The sequence below is a fragment of the Salmo trutta genome, chromosome 40 (assembly GCF_901001165.1).
Source record: "Salmo trutta chromosome 40, fSalTru1.1, whole genome shotgun sequence".
Taxonomy (NCBI): Eukaryota; Metazoa; Chordata; class Actinopteri; order Salmoniformes; family Salmonidae; genus Salmo; species Salmo trutta.
In genome coordinates this window covers 21627140-21646213 of record NC_042996.1, presented here as the reverse complement: position 1 = coordinate 21646213, position 19074 = coordinate 21627140, and the positions used below count along the sequence as shown (strand labels likewise).

The following is a 19074-nucleotide window of genomic DNA, read 5'->3' as shown; positions in this document are numbered from 1 at the left end:
TTGCTCCGTTTCGGCCATTACTATGATTCGTTCTCCCCTGAGCAGCCTCCACTGGCGTGTGCACGTGCATGTGTCATGACTTTTGTGTGTGCTTAATGCTTACTGTGTGCTATTATGAGTGGGTGTGTGCTTGTGTTCGTGGCAGCCTACATGCTGGTATTATATGAAAAAGTTGAAGCACTGTCCCCCGCGCACCACTGAGTCGCCAGTTGGACAGGATCCCCTGGAACAGAAGGCCTCTCTCTCTCTCTCTCTGTCTCTCTCTCTCTCTCTGCCCCTCTCTCTCTGCCTCTCTCTCTCTGTCTCTCTCTCTCTCTGCCTCTCTCTCTCTGCATCTCTCTCTGTCTCTCTGCATCACTCTCTTCTCCCCGGGCTTTTGTTTCTGTATTCCATCCCTGTGTTCACCCTGCATCAGCCACACATGCCTAGACAAAGAACTGTGACACACACCTGCTCCTGTGTCTCTCCCTGCCATGTTTGATTGCTCAAAGAGCAGCCCAGCCTAAGATATAATCATCTAATCAGCTAGCAGCAGCGCGGTGTGATTGCATTCCCAATCAGTTAACCCTCTCCCTCTCTCTGATGCGCTGATTAGTATACGACCAACACGAGAAACGGAATGTGATGTCATGGATTGTGTTTTCTTGTCTCCGGGATTGGATTGGTCTTTTTACTGATAGAATTACTCAAGTAAACAGGGGATATAGGGGCTAAGAACACAGACAGAATAACATGTTCCGTTATCTCTGCGAGACTTGGAATGGGATGGGATCATGTTTGGACCACTTTGTTTCACGCACCAAGTGGTAGTGTTGAACGGTTATAAACTGTTGGCAGGATTGATATCTGCAGGTAAAATGGCAGGTGTTGTTTTTACTCAAAAATAGAAGTAAAAATATGCTCCACCAACACTGGCACAAAGATCACAGTCATCTTCATACATCAGAGAGAGAGAGAGGAAACAAAAACCAAGAGGGACAGCTGGAAACGGTTAGAAGAGCGAGAGACAGAGAAAGAGAGATGAAGCACTGAAAACTAACCTTTTCAGCAAACTTGGTAGTGACACCCTCATCTCTTTGAGACTGAACCAGAATGACGTATGGACAAAAAAGAAAGCGAGAGGGAATGAAAAGAAAAAGGGTTAAGATTCTTGATTATTTAGGAAGACTTAACCATGCATGTCCTGTCTAACTATACAGCATTCACGGCATGAGTAATTAAGCTGCCTATAGTTTAAACAGAGTCAAGGACTTAGCCCAAAACTCAAGGACAGAAGGGTTGCTGGGGCAAAGGGTCATAAGCAAAGTTTTCAGCAGACCGAGGTTAGCTAATCTTTGGCGTTTTATTCAGAATCACTCATACGTGTGAGAGATTATTCTTCTCCATTAAACGCTGGCGGACGCTGAGTAGGTTGAACGTGGTCTCTCATTAAAACCCACTTCATATGAAGAATGAAGGCTGGAGGTCCGATTTGTAACCATTAACAAAACATCTTTACAATCTACTCTGAATCATTAAACTCTGTTAGCCACGCCACTGATTTATGGGTCCGTGCCAAATCTTCCATCTTTGTTTTCTGCCCAATTGGAGACCAGTATAGAGCCTGTATGGACATAATCTGTCCAATGGTGAAAAGGCAGGTGATAATGGTCATAAATGGAGGTGTGAATTATTTAACCGTGCCAGAGATCAGTTCTGCCTGGGTTAGGATGACAAGACCTTTCATAACTCAACTGACAAGTGTGCAGTTTGTCTCTATTGGCAACACACACATAAAACGCACGGGCACACACACTCAGTAAAAACAAATATGTGATGTACCAGAGGTGGGTGGGAGAAGCGTAGCAGGGTTGACCCCTTGTTATAGATGAGGATGGCAGCAGTGAGTCACAGGATAGGATGAAAGAACTAGTCTGCAGATCAACGCAACACACGGACAGACACACACACACACACACACACACACCATGAGTCATGATAGAGAGGATTAACAGAGGCACCGGTGTAATTTGCCCCTTACTACTAACTATTTTGAATTGCATATATGCATCCCTATTGATAGAAGTGGGTGGTTGAAACTTTTGTAAATATCCCTTTGGAGTGTCAAAGAGATGGTTTAATTTTTTCATTAGTGCTGTTGTGCTGTGGAAGTGTTCCAGGAGGAACTAGACATGTGAATGTCTTATCTATGAAACAATCAAAAATTATCCAGGACCAATTTTGAAAATCAAGTAATAGGCCATCGACCAGGAAGATATTGGTTATTTAATTTGATTGGCAAGGAGCTCTATTCTTCGAAAACGACAAGCTGATTCACTCACTGATTGGAACAATAATCAGCTTCTAAGAAGTCTGAAACATTGCCAATGTCCTGATGCACTTTGACCATTCTAGTAATGGTATACTAAACAAATTGCAACATGCAACAATTTCAAAGATTTTACTGAGTTACAGTTCATATAAGGAGATCAGTCAATTCACGACTGGGCAAGGGCGCAGCCATGGGTGGGCATAGGCCCACCCACTTGGGAGCCAGGCCCACCCACTGGGGAGCCAGGCCCAGCCAATCAGAATTGATTTTTCTCCACAAAAGGGCTTTATTACAGACAGAAATACGCCTCAGCACCCCCTCAGACGATCCCACAGGTGAAGAAGCCGGATGTGGAGTTCCTGGGCTGGCGTGGTTACACATGGTCTGTGGTTGTGAGGCCGGTTGGACGTACTGCCAAATTCTCTAAAACGATTTTGGAGGCAGCAGAGAAACAGTAGAGAAACGAACATTCAAATCTCTGGCAACAGCTCTGGTGGACATTCCTGCAGTCAGCATGCCAATTGAACGCTCCCTCAAGACATCTGTGGTATTGTGTTTTGTGACAAAACTGCACATTTTACAGTGGCCTTGTATTGTCCCCAGCACAAGGTGCACCTGTGTAATGATCATGCTGTTTAATCAGCTTCTTGATATGCCACACCTGTCAGGTGGATGGATTATCTTTTTTGTTTAGTATATTTCTATTCTCACTGCTCCCATCACAGTGCTTCGGAATCTGGCTGTGGTGACATTTGGCTGCCTGTGCTAATGCTGTCTCTATGGGAGTGTTTGGGTGGGTAATGAGAGCTATTTATCTGACAGAGCACAGCCTGCTGTCCTGATGGGGCCCTGTGATGAGAGAGAGAGCATCATCAGACTACGAATAAGAGGAGCCTGTAATTTCCTATTTGTATGATAGCTAAAGTGCCAATGCAGTGAATTGCCAGGGCACGTCTCACATTGTTTTGACAATATCTGCTCTAATGCTCTCTGTTACAATATAGTATTGGCATTGATCTGTCTATGAAAAAACAGTGGCACTCTCTGGTGGTCATTCTCGCCCTGTGTTGTCTGGTGGTCAACGCTATGATTCAAATAGAATCTTTGACTGACATAAGTAGGTAATAAATTGGGGTAGTTACATTTCACATAAATGCCTGCCTTTGTCCCTCGGGTTACAGTATATTGCTTTGAATGACCATTCATGTAATTTCAGAGAGCCTTTCGACCGAGCTGCCATATCACGTTGTCATGCTCACTGCTCTGTCTATTGTGAGGTGTGGGCTCCCCCTCGTGGTGACTGTACAAATAGACTCACAGCAGAGCTTTACTGGGTCTCTCTGATTCAGGGCTGTTTGAACAGGCAGAAATAGAATTCTGTAAGGAAAAGAGAAGGCTCATTGTGATGTTGTATGTTAGACACATCAGAATAGTCTGTCTTTAATAGGCTACTACCTATCAAACTGTGGCGAGGGGATATATTTACCTCCCTCTAATTAGAGAGGGCATGCCTCTTTCCCTACACATTCAGGGCCTGTGTCTGGCCATCAATCCCTCTCCCTGTTACCAGAGTAGCCAACTGTAATAGAATCCACTCTATTCTCTGGGCTCAGCGTTGGTTCACTCATCCCTAAATGCAGACCTACTCCCCTTGCCCACCTGTGGCAGCCAGGTGATAGTAAGCTGATCTGTCCACTTGTGAAAAGCGGGACTTAATACGATATTAATCCAGCAGGTGAATGATTAATGGCATTAGGCCATAGCCTCATAGCCAACAGGGACAAAGGTCTGAGTGTCTGGTGAAATTACACATTGATAATTGATTTACTTATAATTTAGACAATGTGTGTTGAAAGGGGAGAGGGCACTTAGGCCAACATGGCAATATCCATCTCAAACTCCAGTGGTACAAGTTTCCAGAACCACACTTTTATTTTACACATTCCATTTATCAGCTTAATGACGATTTTCTGTCTTCACAAAACCAGTGCAGGTGTTGGTGGTGGGGCCTGTACTGTCAGTTGAGTCCTGTGTGATCCGGTAGGCGCCATCACGCCACGGTGTCTGAGGTGGCGGAGCGAGGGAAGACGCCGTTCTTGCGGAAAAAGCTCTCTTTCACAATGGCGTTGAATGCATACATCGGGACGTAGGCCTTGTTCATGTCACCTGCATTCAGAAGGGGCGTAGCAGGGACAGTTACCATGACAACTGGAGATAAGACATGGAGTGTAGTAGAGTTAAAAGCTGGGCAGGACCATGATGTCACTCCCTGAATAGTGTTTCTACTGTATGCCCCATTACATGTGATGTTCCAGTTAATTTTGGCTATTTCAAAGTAGAAAACATTTAAACATTCCAAATCCATGAGTGGTTTTACCATGTTGCTAGAATGGCTGTTTAATTGGTTAATCAACTATTAAGCCTAATAATTTCAAATAAAAAAATGTGTTATTTTTTTACCCAGACCCCATCCATACTGCCAGTTGCTGGTTATAGGGTAGAGGTACTTGACCTCAGGATCCTTTCGCTTCCTGAGGAGGAGGTATTTGTAGCGTCCAGTCTCCTCTTCTGAAAAGCCATCATACAGCACATCCCGAGTCTCTCCAGAAACCGGCCGCATCACATCGATAATGACCTTCTCATCTCTACTTTTGACCTGCGCCCCTTCTGTGGTCAGCGTTTTCACCGGTTTAGCTTCACGTTGAGGTTCGTTGATTTGTGGCAGTTTCATCCCTCGTTTTTCACCCACCTTTTTGACGAGTTTAGGTTTGATCCAGTTATCTCGAAACCAATTTAGTCTGACAATTTTTTCTTTCAAAATAGCCTCCTTCCAAAACTCCTGTTTTTGAGAATCCATGTCCTCTGCTCTTCCCAAAAGCCAGCTAGCCTTCTTGCGGATTGAGGTTAAGCACAACTGTCACCCAAAGCAATTCAATATTTTGGATATCCTTTTATTATCTGGATACATTCAGCACCAATACAATCCCCATCACATTAAATGTGCAAGAGAAATTGCACGAGATGTAGGCTTGAATTTTCCATCACCAAAATGTATGCGGGTATCATGGCGCGCTCGTGAAACCTCTCCAAACATTTGCGTAACAATAGGTTTATGTCGTCACACCAGGGCAGGTTCCACCCTTTTGGGGGCCCTAAGTGAGATTTGATTGGCCAAGCGGTCAATATTTTGTACGTTTTAAAGTGAAATTCCTGCAATTCTACACATTTTGCCATGGGGTGTTGAGAAAATGTTGCAGTTTTAAAGCAAGTTGTCTGCAGTTTTACACATTTTGCTATGGGGTGGAGAGAATATTTTGCAATTTTAGAATACATTTCATGCAATTCTACTCATTTTGACATGGGCCAGAGAGAAATATGGTAAGCTATATGCTGTTTTAAAGCTACATTTCTGCAATTCTACACATTTTGCCATGACTTATGCCATGCTAATGATATCTGAGTGAGAGTGACTAACAAAATCAATGGGGTCCCCCTGGAGTACAGGACCCTGGCCATGTGCCCTGTGTGCAAGGTTGCTATTCGGACATGATTACTACAAGTTTAGATACCTGGCTAGAATAATTTACCAATCTAAAAATTGTTCGCTGACATGGCTAATTGAGCACATCACATTTCGAACTTGCATCTTGTAAATTCTAATATTCTAACTCTCAACAGTTGAGAACCCGATTGGGGGCCGGGGGCCCTAAACAAGCACTTATGTCAAGCAGGCCCTGTGTTACACAATGACACATATTTCATCATTTTCTTTATTAAAAGTGGATAATCTCAAATTAATTAAGAAGATAATTATTAATCTGTCTATAATAAATAGCAACTTTTTAGGTTTACCACACACAAATTACACCCTCTGTACAACTCCTCTCCTATTGTGTCCTCTCCTCCATCACCAAGTGCTGCACATTAGCAATAGGCCGGTGGAGTGACTACAATATTTCCAAATTTCTCTCAATCCTCTTGTCTTTCCAGATCAGTGGTGACAAAGGAAAGCAGACAAAGAAAAGTAATGGTTTAAGACAAATAGAGCACAGCCAGCAGCTACTGTATGAGGCCCCACATCACACTTCTTCTCATCTTCCTCCACTGCTCTTCCTCTCATCTCTTGCCGTTGCCATGTGGGTCTCTGGTTGCCCCGCCTGCACTCTCGTCTCCGCCCCGGTTCAGTGCATGGCCCAGGTTATTCAGGACACAGAGACTCACCCCACAGGCTGCAAGAGCTCTAAAAAGAGTTGCCGAGAAGGACAGAGGAAGCATTGATTTCACTTCAACGATGTACAGTTTTGTAATGCTTTTTGGTCTTCCCTCCTTTAGAGATAAAGCACCACCTACTGATAAAATGTATGATGAGTGACTGAATACACATACTTACAATGGAAGTTTTCTTTCCAATTTATTCATATGGAAAGGACGACCGTTGTACCTGTGTCTGTGTGCAGTAGAGGGGAAAGAAATGATTAATGACATATTGGAACATGTGCAAAATGAAAGGGTAGATGCCTGTTTATAATAATAGAATAAGAGAACTCACGTAGTTAATGTTGAGTTGCTATCTGTCTCGTTCTGACTCTGCATCAACTCCTCAGGCCTGTTGGCAAAAGAGCAACAACAGAGTAGGAGTTGAACTGTAACAGTATACATTTTCTATAGCATACCCACAACCCTTTCCTCCAATGATCTTCCTCACGTTGAGCCATACTCTGTGTCAGTGCTGTTCCAAAGAATAGAGAGCCTGCGTGGATACAGAGGGGATATCAGTAGTGAGTTAAACTACACTGTCACTTCAAGTTATAGAACATTTCTTGTTTACTCAGCTGGGTTTCATCGCCTACATACAGTATACATATAAAAAAAAACACACACACAGGTCATGGACTAACATCAAGGCCTTTAGATTCAACAGAGTATCACTTTATCAGTTACTCTGTCTGTCTGTACTTTGTATCCCTTTGCGTCATTCTGCTCAACTAGATATTCATGGTTGAGTAATGCCTATCATTTTTTATGAACCAGAGTGAGTGTGGATTGAATCAAGGAAAGTGCTGACAGACATTTATGATGATATTTTTATGTGAAAAGCAGGCATTTATTGCATCACTCCTGGTTTGTAAAAAGCTTTTATTTGCGTACAAAAGAAGTGAAGTATATTTGGTTTAGTCACTTTACACAAAACATGTAAGTATTTGACATAAAGTACTCAACACATTGAATGTAAGTTATGAACTATTATAATAGTTAATCTACTTTAAAACTCCCCCTAGCATAACAGTTTCCTTTTCATGCTCACAATTTACTTTAACTCTGGTGCAGTACATTTCAGAAATAGTTGTAGTGCAGTTTTTTTGTTAGAGAGCCACAAAACCTATTACCAAAGTCATGCTGCAACCGATGTGATAAAAAAACGGTGTGCCAATTTAAGCTGTCCTGTGTCTGTCATTTTCTGCCTATCCCATGGGGGTCATTGGTGGAGGCGCCCGCTATCTCGTCCCCTTTCTGCAGGGCTGACCCCAGATTAGCGTTCATACAGGTGGGAAGGTAGCAGAGAGACACACTGCCTCTGGATTGAAAAGAGGGGAGTATCAAGTTAGAGGTCTGGAATGTTTCCTGCTGGGTGGTGAGACATGCAGCAATGACCGTGTCACTGCTACTAAAGAAACAGTTAAGGTTATGTATTTGCACTATTACTTTAACAATAGTGCAGTTGGACACACACACACAACAGTTGGACACATACACAACAGTTGGACACACACACACAACAGTTGGACACATACACAACAGTTGGACACATACACAACAGTTGGACACACACACAGGCTTGTGTGCTCTGTCAAATTATTCAATCGCATTGTACTTGTGTACATTTAGGGAGACTTACGGTATTGCATGGTTGTAATCCCTAAAGGAGAAAGAAAAAAATACGAGATATTTTTGAAAAATGTGTGTGAATCCATAAAACTTGTTCTTTCACATCTGGCAAAACAAGATTGAAAAGAGTCAATCGTGAGTCAATAGTGTTTTAGCACGCTAAAGTACATGTGTTTGGCCCTCAGGGGCCATGCTGAGTTTGAAGAGCTGACTTACAATAATGGACTCATATTCTCCATAGGAAGTATAATTCTGTAACGATAGAACAAGGTAGAACAACTTTGTTGGTCAATTGCACACAAGGTCCAACCAAAATTGTACTTCCACTTTAAACCCAACCCTCCGAAAAGACACACACATGATTTTGGAGAGGTACGGGGGGCTGCCACACTGGGCGTCCAGGGAGATGTTGTTGTGGGGGGTTAAGTCCCTTGCTCAAGGGCATACCGGTAGGCAATGGCATCTAGGATTTGAGATCCGGGATTCAAACCGGCTCGCCTCTCTAAGCGCTAGGTTACTTGCCGCCCAACATGAGATGCAATATAGTTGTTCTTTCTTCTAAATGGTTTACAACATTTGGTTTCAACAAAATACAAATATAAACCCATAAATATACTCACTGAAAGGGGATGGGAATCTCTGTTTCATTGGACTCTGTGTCATTCGACATGAAGGGTCTGAAAGAGCAAAGCAGTATGTTGGTCTCACTATTCTCACATTTAGTCAAACTCATCCTTGTTTTTAGAAGTATTAGAACCCAACACTCACTGTGTAGTGTTGCCCACTGTGTCGTTGAGTTGAAGAAAAGTCTCATATTCATATTGTCTACAGAGGAAGTAAAATGCACATGCCTCACAGGTTACAACTCTATCCATCTATTCATCCATCCATACAACCTCTAATCTCCTATTTTCACAGGTAGATAGATGTCTTACCTCTGAGTGCTGTTGAAGGGGACTGGGAATCCAAAGACGTAGCCCAGGAGGAGGACACCGAGAGACCAGGCAGGGATCATCTGTTCTCCGGAAGGGCCGTCAGGTCCGTGAAAAAATCCCCAGTGTTCAGGTACAGGTTCATTCTGGGAGGACCTTCTTATATAGCTTACTGAGCACCTCTTGGCCAACCTTCCATATCTTTATAAGGCGCAGGTAGTAGAACAGAGCTGTGTTTGTGTGTTGGTGTTTGTCCCTGGTTCACTGAAGAACATGGGAGAATTGAAGGACTCACACGTCCAGCAAGATAAATGATGAGGCCCGTCACAAGGTTGTTCAAATATTTTCCGGTTGGTTCACAGCATCCGTGTGTGCAGGCCCCCACATACTGTAATACATCAGGCTCAGTCTCAGGGTCGGGCTTTAATCATGGGACCCACTCTGAATCAGATTTATTGTCAGGGATAACATATTGGGCTTTAAGGTTCTTGAGAAAAAAAATCTGTGATTGAAGCTTGTCCTCCGCCACTGGCACAGAGATGCTGGGAAGTACTTCACTTCTGCCTAAACTATGCAGTGAGATGTTAAACAAACTTTGACTGCATGGGAACTTTACCCTACATCCCAAAAGAAACTACCTGGTCAAGTCACATCATCAGGAAAGCTTGTATCTCTGTTACAGACAGGGATGGAGATAGGCATAGTTGGTAGTGGGGTTTCATTATGACTGACATGTAACATTCTTGTCCTACTTCAGGCTACTAGCACTATAAGGCTTTAGAATCAGCATGGAGGATTGCTGGTTCTAATTTCAAGATTTTGTACAGTATGAAGTCTTCCAAGCTAACATACAGGGAATTGTTTTGGCTTTTGTGAGATTGTGAATAGTGTGATTGTCTTCTAATATCAAACATTTAAGACAGTTGTGCTGGTCTTGACATTAATAACTTACACAGCACAGGTTGGGATAGAATAATTTATTTTTTCAAACATCTTTTTTTTTTTTTTACAGGTATAAGTTAAAACTGTCACAACTGCAATACATTACGACATTTTGCAGTGCTTAACACTGTTTTTTCAAGCTGTGCCATTTTTTTGTGTGGATTTTCTGTTGATGAGATGTACAGTATTATTCCCCAATCCACAGGGTACATGTCACCAGATGATGAAACGCTACTTTACAGTTTAAGATACACATAGGGGCATAGGGAATGTTTACATAAATTACAAATGGGAAGTTAAAACAGACACAGTCATGGTAACATGCATGATCTGACAAATGTTACATTCCCTTAATTGCAGATGACTATCCACAATTATTTGCTGAGATGTCTTATGTAAGCACACTCTCCCTACGGTTATGACAAAATGAAGCAAGCATTTGAAAATCAGACTAGATGAGACCACAAGATACAGTACCTGCGTAAGATTTCATACAACAACATGAATAACCCAGAAAGGCATACAGCAAAACAATTCAACCATCAATGTGGTCAATGAATAGTAATACCATAATGTTCCAGGCAAAGGAATGAAAAACTAAATATTACATCAAACAATTCAACATTGGGTCTGGAGAAAATGCATTGCCAGGTGGATGGAGCAGGACCATGGCAAGAGATGAGAGTGGGACTGTAGGTACCACATATGGCCTCAGTCAATATGGATAACACATGAAACTGCCATCAGGCCAATTCATACTTTACAGCCTTTCTTGGTATTACACAAGATAACTCATTTAGGATCATGACAGTCTCCAAAGTCCCCCTCTTCCATCTCTGTCCCTGCATCTTTGGGTACGTGTTGTGTGTTTATCGGAAGTCCTCAGCGGAGAACATGCCCTTGGCCCTGCGTAGGATGGAGTCCTTGGAGGCGTCATATGGGTGCTCCTTGGAGGGTATCTCCAGCACAGCAGGGATGGACTCCATGTGTTGGTCGATGGCGTGACGGATCATCTCTGCTATGAACTGGTTGATCAGGATGATGCCGATGTCATTGCGGGTCAGGAAACTCCTAGGGGGAGCATAACAGAAGTAAGTAAATTAGAGAGACGATGACTGTGAACATTACAGTGCAGGCCTTTAAACACCAAAAAACAAGGTGTGTTGTCCAGCAGTAACTTATATGGATTGAAAGAGATACTAGTAGTATTTCAAGGTGATATGATTAATCAAATCACACAACTAGGCCTAATGGAATACAGATATCATGATACCACCTACCTACAGATTGTAGCATCAGATAATGTTATTTACCCCCCCAGAAAAATGGTATCCATTATACTGGGAGTTACAGGATAGGTACTATTAGGTGTAGCACAGATCATTTTCGATGTTACCAATGCAATTACAAACATAATATAGCATCAACTGTGTTCACCCTGTGTGCAAACAAGCGCACAGTTTGTCTGCTTTTAGCTATTTTTCTTCGGTCTCCAAATTCGGTAGATAGCTAGCTATAACTTACTTGAAGGTCTCCTCTATCTCTGCGATGCTTGTCTCCTTCTCGACCACCAAGAAATTCGGGCTACGATTTTTATTCAGCTCGCCAATGCCACCGAGTAGGAACCCGGTACACGTGTCTTCATCACCAATAACGGCAATTAATTTCCCTCGCCCAGCCATTATTCAATTCTACAAGATAAAACTGCAAAAACAAGCAATGACTGGATTGTTTTGCCTTCTCTGAATCACGAAACTGTCAGCTGACCAGTACTTCCGCTTTTGGTGAGCTCTTTGGAAGATGTCAGCTGTCACAAAACGCAGATAGCGCCATCTACTGGTCTATATCTTTTTCCATATCATGAAATGGCGAGCAGGAAAACATGACTGTCTATCAAAGATAACGCAATACATTGAATAGCTTTAAATTGTTTTGTAAACGAAGTAGTGGTTTTGGGTTTATGCCTCATCGAAGGATAAAATCCTTCTTTATCGGAATGACGTGACGTCACAGCAGCCGATGAAGTCACGTGGGAAAAAAAGAGAAAACGCATCAGATGGGCTTCCTCATCGGGCAAAACAAGTGAAAATGGTATAAACTCTTATATTCTGCTTTACTGCTATTCTGTGACGTTGTATTGTGTAAAAGCAACGTATTCGGTGGTTCATACTGTTTTATCAGCTACATTGTAGCCTATTTTGTGTGTACTGTAGTGCGCGTGATAGTTTTCTGGCTCCGATGTCTCGCCAACTAGCTGTGAACACATCATGATTCTTTGTGGCCACTTTTACTATTGACAAAAGCAGAGTTGATGCAAAGTTAATCTCCTTTGAGCCTTGAAAACAGTGTTTGGTGGCTGGTAATTGTACCTCTCCCACAGACCCTAACATGTGTCCATGTATGTCATTTGTTTGTGTTTTAGACTACTAGCGCTCTGACACAAGGTCTGGAGAGGATCCCTGATCAACTGGGGTATTTGGTGATCAGTGAGGAGGGCGTATTGGCAGTATGTTCACACAAATATGCGTACATATATGTCCTGCCCTGGTAGCAGCTTAGATAAAGCCCAGGTTGCAGCACGCCTATCCTCCACTCATCTTATTCCCAACTGACTCCCTGTTACCCCCCTCTCTCAGTCTGCGGGGGAGCTGGAGAATGATGAGCACACAGCTGGGGTCATAATGCAGATGGTACGGACAGCATGTCGCTTCAGACTGCAGGGTGCTGCTGAGCCACCCTTCAAACGCATGTCAGGTAAGTCAGACAACACACACCTGGGACCTAGGGTCACTCACTCGATCGCACATACACACAGTATTGCTGTTACCAACATGCCGCTCTAACCAGACCTCCCTGTGTTCTATTTCTTCACAGTCATGCTAGAGGACTATGTGTACACAGTGACCGTGTCTGGTCAGAAGGTGTTTGTGGTGAAACGTCAGAACAACAAGCGGGAACCTGTAGTGGTGTAGAACCGTGTAGTGAAGATGGGTTGGGAGGACGAAGGACATCACTCCAATCAACTCACACAGGACAGGGACTCTGTAATCCACTGAACTGTTTTGTTCCATTCCTTGTTATATAAGGTTTTAGAACAACAGAAGAAGGCACATGAAGTTATACTGAACAAAAATATTAATGCAACAATTTCAAAGATTTTACTGAGTTAGAGTTCATAGAAGGAAATCAGTCAATTGAAATAAATTCATTAGGCCCTAAATTTATGGATTTCACATGAGTGGGCAGTGGCCTGGCAGGGCATAGGCCCACCCACTGGGCAGCCAGGCCCAGCCAATCAGAATGAGTTTTTCCCCCAAAAATGGCATTATTACAGACAGAAATACTCCTCAGCACCCCCCATTCCCTTACTCAGATGATCCCACAGATTAACAAGCTGGATCTGGAGGTCCTGGGCTGGCGTGGTTACACGTGGTCTGCAGTTGAGGCCAGTTGGATGTACTGCCAATATCTCTAAAATGACGTTTGAGGTGGCTTATTGTAGAGAAATTAACATTACATTCTCTGGCAACATCTTTGTTGGACATTCCTGCAGTCAGCATGCCAATTGCAGGCTCCCTCAACTTGAGACATCTGTGGCATCGTGTTGTGTGACAACTCCACATTTTAGAGAGGCCTTTTATTGTCCCCAACACAAGGTGCACCTGTGTAATGATCACGCTATTTAATACACTTCTTGATATGCCACACCTGTCAGGTGGATGGCTTATTTTGGCAAAGGAGAAATGCTCATTAACAGGAATGTAAACAAATTTGTACACAAAGTTTGAGAGAAATAAGCTTTTTGTGCGTAAATAATTTCTTTCATCTTTTATTTCGGCTCATGAAACATGGGACCAACACTTTACATGTTAAGTTTATATTTTTGTTCAGTAAAGATATTGAAGAATTCACATTGAATGGGCCAAAATAGGCCTGTCAAACTGCATGTAATCTTAATTGGTAACTTGGTTTGTAATGAGAAATGGAACAAAATAGTGCCGTGGTGTATTAGTCCCTACAGTATGTGATAATGAATTGTTGGTTTGTGTGTGGCAGGTAGACTGGAATTCAATCTATTCAGTTTATAGTATCTGTGCACTTGCTATTTAGTTTGAATGCTCCCTAATAACTCAGCAGGTTTTTTTTTTAACATACTGAATGTTGCAGATAGAAATACCACGGATAGAGCTGACATCTTTTGAATACCTCTATCGGAGGTATGTCTGTTATACTTAATACATTTCTATTTATTAATGTCGTGCCCTATGGAATGTGGCTTGATGGAAATTGATATTTTTAGGGTGACTGCTGGTTTTTTCTAACCTGAACTGAGTCTCGTGTGCAAAGTTTATATGTAATTGCTATCAGTACTAATGTGTGTATATACACATGCAATGACTGTTTCATCGTGAGCCATTGTCTTTGCATGTTAAATTGTCTGGAAGATTTAGGGTCCTTCTCTAAATGAAATACCTTGGTTTTAAAAGCTTTGCTTATAAACATCCACATGCTTTGAACTTGTTTGTAAATGCCTTTTTAAAGTTTCACTATGCTGAAATTGCGCCACCCTTTCCTGGTTGCTAAAATTCTAATAGTTTGCGACAAAACCAGTAAGCATAGTGTAGAGAATCATTGTAGCATTTAAACTTTAAATATTTTCTCCATAACCAAAAATATATTTTCAGCTGTTGTACAAAACCGAAAGTAAAAGATGCAAAAACTAAATGGAAGGTGAAGCATAGAAATCTAATAAATCTACTGCGTCCAGGCTGTATCACATCCAGCCTTGACTGAGAGTCCCATAGGCAGGCGCGCAATTGGCCCAGCGTTGGCCGGGGTAGGCTGTCATTAAGTCATTTGTTTTTAACGGACTTGCCTAGTTAAATAAAAATAGACTTGCTTTCAATGAATTACGTATCTTTAACTTACATTTGTGAATTTGGTCAGGTTGCCCAAAAAGTTACATATTGCAGCTTAAGTAGGATTTTAATCTGAAAATTAAGAGGGAAATGTAAATGGACCTGTTATAAGCACTTTACTTTCCCAACTACACCATTTTTCTGTAAGTTGCAATTTACTTTTCAAAGTATCAGAGCTGTTGATAAACCTAAGAGAATCTGCTTTCTTTGCTTAAAACATACAAACTAAAACTGAACAGGTTGTTTAGGCTAAAATTGTTATGAAGAAACATTCACAACTATTTGAACCAGGGCCACATCTCAAGATTCTCCATTCCTTCATGACCAACTATGTCCCACCTCACACTCAGAAGACAATGTTTCAACAGTTGAGAAAAGAAAAATAACATTTTATTGCATCATAATGGCCTTTGAAATGACTGAAGGTCCTGCTCGCTTCACATTGTTTAGGAATGGAACTGGCCTTCAGGTTCAGCTCTCTGGAATGACTGTCAGGGAAGGCCAGAGGGGTTTTGCATCCAAAACCCCACCCCTGCCCTCCCCCATATACTGTTTTCAACAAACTCCAGGTATCCAAATCCCCCCCCCCCCCCCACAACAACAAAACCTAGTGGCCCACCCTTCCATTCCTCAACGATCAACATCAGCACACAACCATCATGTGAATCTGTTTTTTTTAAAACATGCAACTTAATTTTACTGTTGAGGAAGTTGGGTGTCATAAAGGAAGAAACAATCTAAGAAACATCTGCAGGTATGGGAATAAAAGGGAAGAATGGTTAAAAAAAGGTTTCAGAACAGGAACTGATCGCAAAGTCCATAACTGCAAGTTCTACCAGACAGACACACTGATAATTTAAAAAGTTGCAGTTTTTTTTTCTTTTCCCATTGATGAAATGCTCAGCCTGCGCCCCTTCTCTTGCTCGTGTGTTCAGATCTCGTTCGCTCCGGTCCTGCGATTTCTCCATTCTTTAGCGTTTCGACAGCTCGTTGGAAAGCCAGTCCAGTCCTTCGTATAGCCCAGTGCCCTGGGTAGCACAGGTAGCCTGGACATGCCACTGGAAAGAGAGAGACATAATGAGTTGCTGTAAATAAAAGCCAGTAATGTCATACACAAATAACTCTGCATAGCCACAGTGTATACTACATTGACAACATTTTTATCTGGTCAGAAATACATTTTACTATACAACTCTTTGGAAGGACTGTTCAAGTGTGTGTGTGTGTGTAAGAGAGGGATATATATATGCTCACAACTCTGCTGCGCAAGCTCTGCAGGCCCAGTTTGTCTGTGAGGTCGCTCACTGCCATAGCATTGGGCAGGTCCTGTTTGTTTGCAAACACCAGCAACACTGCCTCCCTCAACTCATCCTCCTGCAGCTGTAGAGAGATAAATAAATTAGAAAATTGGGAGGGAAAACATTTATGGAAGCCGCCATTGTCAAAGGGAAACCATTGGCCACAGAAGGCTGTGTGTGTGTGTCAACACAGATGAATGATCAGTCACAATGGCAACTATATAAATAACACCATTATTTACCACTGAATTAGTTTATTTTCCCATGTCAACCATGAGCTCAGTTTTAGGTTCCTTTTCACAGAAATATGGTAAATGCCAACACAAAAAGCCTACTGTTCCTTGACCAAAAACAACAGTAGCTTATAAAGACATGTATGTAACACTTACCATTTTAGACAGCTCCTCTGCCGACTCTGCTACTCTCTCTCTGTCGTTGCTGTCCACTACGAAGATAAGGCCCTGTGAAGTCAAGGTTCAAAAGTCAGGCTACTGTTATGCATTTTGTCTACTCTGCATATTCACCTAGCTTTTAAGATAACCCTTGTTTATTTTTGACAGGGTCCATTCTGACACATTGATTCTAGCACTATTTATATAGTTGAATTAAGATATCAAAGATATGCTATGATGACATCACTGATGTATGTCACTGCCGTCACAGGTGTGTCATACCTGTGTGTTCTGGAAGTAGTGCCTCCAGAGGGGGCGGATCTTGTCCTGACCGCCCACATCCCACACGGTGAAACAAATGTTCTTGTACTCAACAGTCTCCACGTTAAAACCTGCTCAGTCACCGAAGAGCGAGAGAGAGCATCAGCAACAGGAATTCACAGAGACTAGATCCAGAATCACTAGTCTGACCTCTACCAGCATAAATAGCTCCGATCTAGATCACTATGGTAGAAATAAGTTTCTGTATAAAATAAGATAATTAAAACCAATTTGCAATAGGAGTAAACTATTACCTGTAGCTCAAATTGAAAAACGATGGAATGGTGACCCAATTCTGTCTATCTGATCTCAGGTGGGACAAACCATTTTCTTCCCTACTTATTTTGTCTAGGAGTTTAGACACTTATCGACCAATCTGCTCCATCAAAAGAGCCCCCCCTCACCCAGCAAGCCCCAACAGCTCTGGAGCATGGAGGCAGTGTAGCCATCTACTGTTCTTTGTCCCAGAACTATGGTTATGCAAGGCTTAAAACCATTCAGCTCCAGTTCTATACCTCACCGTCGTGTCCCAAAATGTTTTGGGGCTGAAATTTGACAGACTGAATTGTTGAGTGCACAGCTCTGTGTGGACCTTACTGACCATTTCCATGAGCATTAAACAAGGTAGGCCTACATTCCTGAACAATTGGACTTGATTACCATGGCGACACATCAAAGATTTGGCTCAGTGTGTGTGTGTCATGCTACATCAGTAACCAGGACAAGACATCAAAAGAAATCTTAATCATTTGCACACAAGCTCCATGAGAAAGCAAGTCCCCCATTTAAATCAGATTATTGAAGAGATGCTTTTAAAGACAGTCTGCCAGGAGCTGAGAGGGCCCATGTTTTGCATATGGTTGTGTATGCTAGAGATCTATCCATCTTTGGCTCTGGTCATAGCCAGAGATTTTCTTACCAATAGTTGGAATTGTGGTTACAATCTCCCCCAGCTTCAGTTTGTAGAGAATAGTGGTCTTTCCAGCAGCATCCAAACCAACTACAGAAGAAAAGAGTAATGTCAAACTTCTCAATCATAATAAACCCACATAGATTTTTTTTTGTATGGAAAATAAGTAACTTAAGAAAAAAAAAACAACCAAGACAAACGTATTGTACTGCAACTTCATGAAAGAGATAGGCATCTATTACAAAACAGGTCTGTCTCCGTGTCAAATGAAATCCCTCTGACAGCTGACAGGTGCCTAGTTTTCCATCAGCTGTCAAACTGCAATGATTTGGACAACGTATATAAATATATAGGGTAGCAACTGTGCCTTTAGCTCAAATTAGGAGCAGCATCCACAACCCCAAAATATAGGCTGTCCAACACATAGGTGTACAAGTTATGGTAAGAGGGATGGACATGATTCTAGATGCGTTGTATTGAAAACTATAGACCCATTAAAAAAAAGTTCACTACATCTACCAACTTGTATCGACCTGAGATATGACGTAGCTAAGACATTTGTTGGTATTAAGTGAACAAACTACCAGTAATTATTGTGCAATAGCACAAATAGCTAGCAATTTTCCGCCTAAGCCTGAGTGTTATCCTAGCTAGTCTGTGTTTTTACTCCGATTGCTCTCAAACGAGGAATGTTTACGTTACAAGACATGTGAACAGGTAGTTTACTATAACTGTAATATTTCACAAAAAGCAAAGTACATCCCTGATATGGCAACCCCCTCCCACTAGCTAGCTAACGTTAGCTAGCAGCCAGCTAGTTCCTTGGCCAGGTTGATAAGAGGATTGCTTACCCATAAGTATCCTCATCTGTTTTTTGCCAAAAAGCCTGGAAAATATCGACGAAATTGTTAGCCCCATGTTGTGAAAGAGCTCCGCGTGACGATAAGAAAATAGAAAACCAAAGCTGTTTGTTGTAACCAGACAGAGAGTGGGTGCAGCTTCCCTTTCGCAGTCTTCTCAGATGCCACGTCCAGGCCAACGCGGAATATATGACGTCAGGGCTTTCACATAACTTTATTCACAGACTCTCTCCTTCATTTTGAACCATGTAGCTGCCGTTTATTGAGCTCTCCATTGTACAATGCATATAGTGTATAGTATCG

General features: G+C 42.1%; 4 protein-coding genes across 4 annotated transcripts; 1 reads left to right on the top strand and 3 right to left on the bottom strand.

Annotated features, from left to right (window-relative positions):
• Positions 1–4220: 4220 nt before the first annotated feature.
• On the bottom strand, positions 4221–5028 carry LOC115180515 (protein ATP6V1FNB). Its single transcript, XM_029742665.1, has 2 exons — positions 4772–5028; positions 4221–4477 (listed from the first exon to the last, which is right to left on the bottom strand). Exons 1-2 carry the CDS (start codon positions 4929–4931, stop codon positions 4362–4364), a joined length of 276 nt encoding a protein of 91 aa, XP_029598525.1. The 5' UTR covers positions 4932–5028; the 3' UTR covers positions 4221–4361.
• A 5063-nt stretch (positions 5029–10091) lies between these two features.
• On the bottom strand, positions 10092–11874 carry LOC115180644 (V-type proton ATPase subunit F-like). Its single transcript, XM_029742898.1, has 2 exons — positions 11596–11874; positions 10092–11142 (listed from the first exon to the last, which is right to left on the bottom strand). The coding sequence occupies exons 1-2, from the start codon at positions 11751–11753 to the stop codon at positions 10941–10943; spliced, it is 360 nt and encodes a 119-aa protein (XP_029598758.1). The 5' UTR covers positions 11754–11874; the 3' UTR covers positions 10092–10940.
• Positions 11875–11992: 118 nt separating this feature from the next.
• LOC115180643 (ragulator complex protein LAMTOR4) lies at positions 11993–13225 on the top strand. The gene is made up of 4 exons (XM_029742896.1): positions 11993–12162; positions 12494–12577; positions 12708–12825; positions 12946–13225. Exons 1-4 carry the CDS (start codon positions 12091–12093, stop codon positions 13041–13043), a joined length of 372 nt encoding a protein of 123 aa, XP_029598756.1. The 5' UTR covers positions 11993–12090; the 3' UTR covers positions 13044–13225.
• Positions 13226–15870: 2645 nt separating this feature from the next.
• On the bottom strand, positions 15871–18953 carry LOC115180641 (ADP-ribosylation factor 4). The gene is made up of 6 exons (XM_029742894.1): positions 18763–18953; positions 17921–18001; positions 16963–17072; positions 16678–16749; positions 16245–16370; positions 15871–16048 (listed from the first exon to the last, which is right to left on the bottom strand). The coding sequence occupies exons 1-6, from the start codon at positions 18827–18829 to the stop codon at positions 15962–15964; spliced, it is 543 nt and encodes a 180-aa protein (XP_029598754.1). The 5' UTR covers positions 18830–18953; the 3' UTR covers positions 15871–15961.
• Between the last annotated feature and the right edge of the window lie 121 nt (positions 18954–19074).

What these genes read in the sequence shown, in the direction of transcription:
- LOC115180641 (XM_029742894.1), bottom strand. Translation starts at nt 18,829, where the DNA reads ATGGGGCTAACAATTTCGTCGATATTTTCCAGGCTTTTTGGCAAAAAA. An exon ending in AACCACAATTCCAACTATTG is followed by an intron (nt 17,073 to 17,920) that starts GTAAGAAAATCT and finishes GTGACTGAGCAG; the next exon opens with GTTTTAACGTGGAGACTGTT. An exon ending in ACTACTTCCAGAACACACAG is followed by an intron (nt 16,750 to 16,962) that starts GTATGACACACC and finishes TTGACTTCACAG; the next exon opens with GGCCTTATCTTCGTAGTGGA.
- LOC115180515 (XM_029742665.1), bottom strand. Translation starts at nt 4,931, where the DNA reads ATGCGGCCGGTTTCTGGAGAGACTCGGGATGTGCTGTATGATGGCTTT. An exon ending in GCAGTATGGATGGGGTCTGG is followed by an intron (nt 4,478 to 4,771) that starts GTAAAAAAATAA and finishes TTCTGAATGCAG; the next exon opens with GTGACATGAACAAGGCCTAC.
- LOC115180643 (XM_029742896.1), top strand. Translation starts at nt 12,091, where the DNA reads ATGAAGTCACGTGGGAAAAAAAGAGAAAACGCATCAGATGGGCTTCCT. An exon ending in GTGAGGAGGGCGTATTGGCA is followed by an intron (nt 12,578 to 12,707) that starts GTATGTTCACAC and finishes CCCCTCTCTCAG; the next exon opens with TCTGCGGGGGAGCTGGAGAA. An exon ending in ACCCTTCAAACGCATGTCAG is followed by an intron (nt 12,826 to 12,945) that starts GTAAGTCAGACA and finishes ATTTCTTCACAG; the next exon opens with TCATGCTAGAGGACTATGTG.
- LOC115180644 (XM_029742898.1), bottom strand. Translation starts at nt 11,753, where the DNA reads ATGGCTGGGCGAGGGAAATTAATTGCCGTTATTGGTGATGAAGACACG. An exon ending in GAGATAGAGGAGACCTTCAA is followed by an intron (nt 11,143 to 11,595) that starts GTAAGTTATAGC and finishes TGCTCCCCCTAG; the next exon opens with GAGTTTCCTGACCCGCAATG.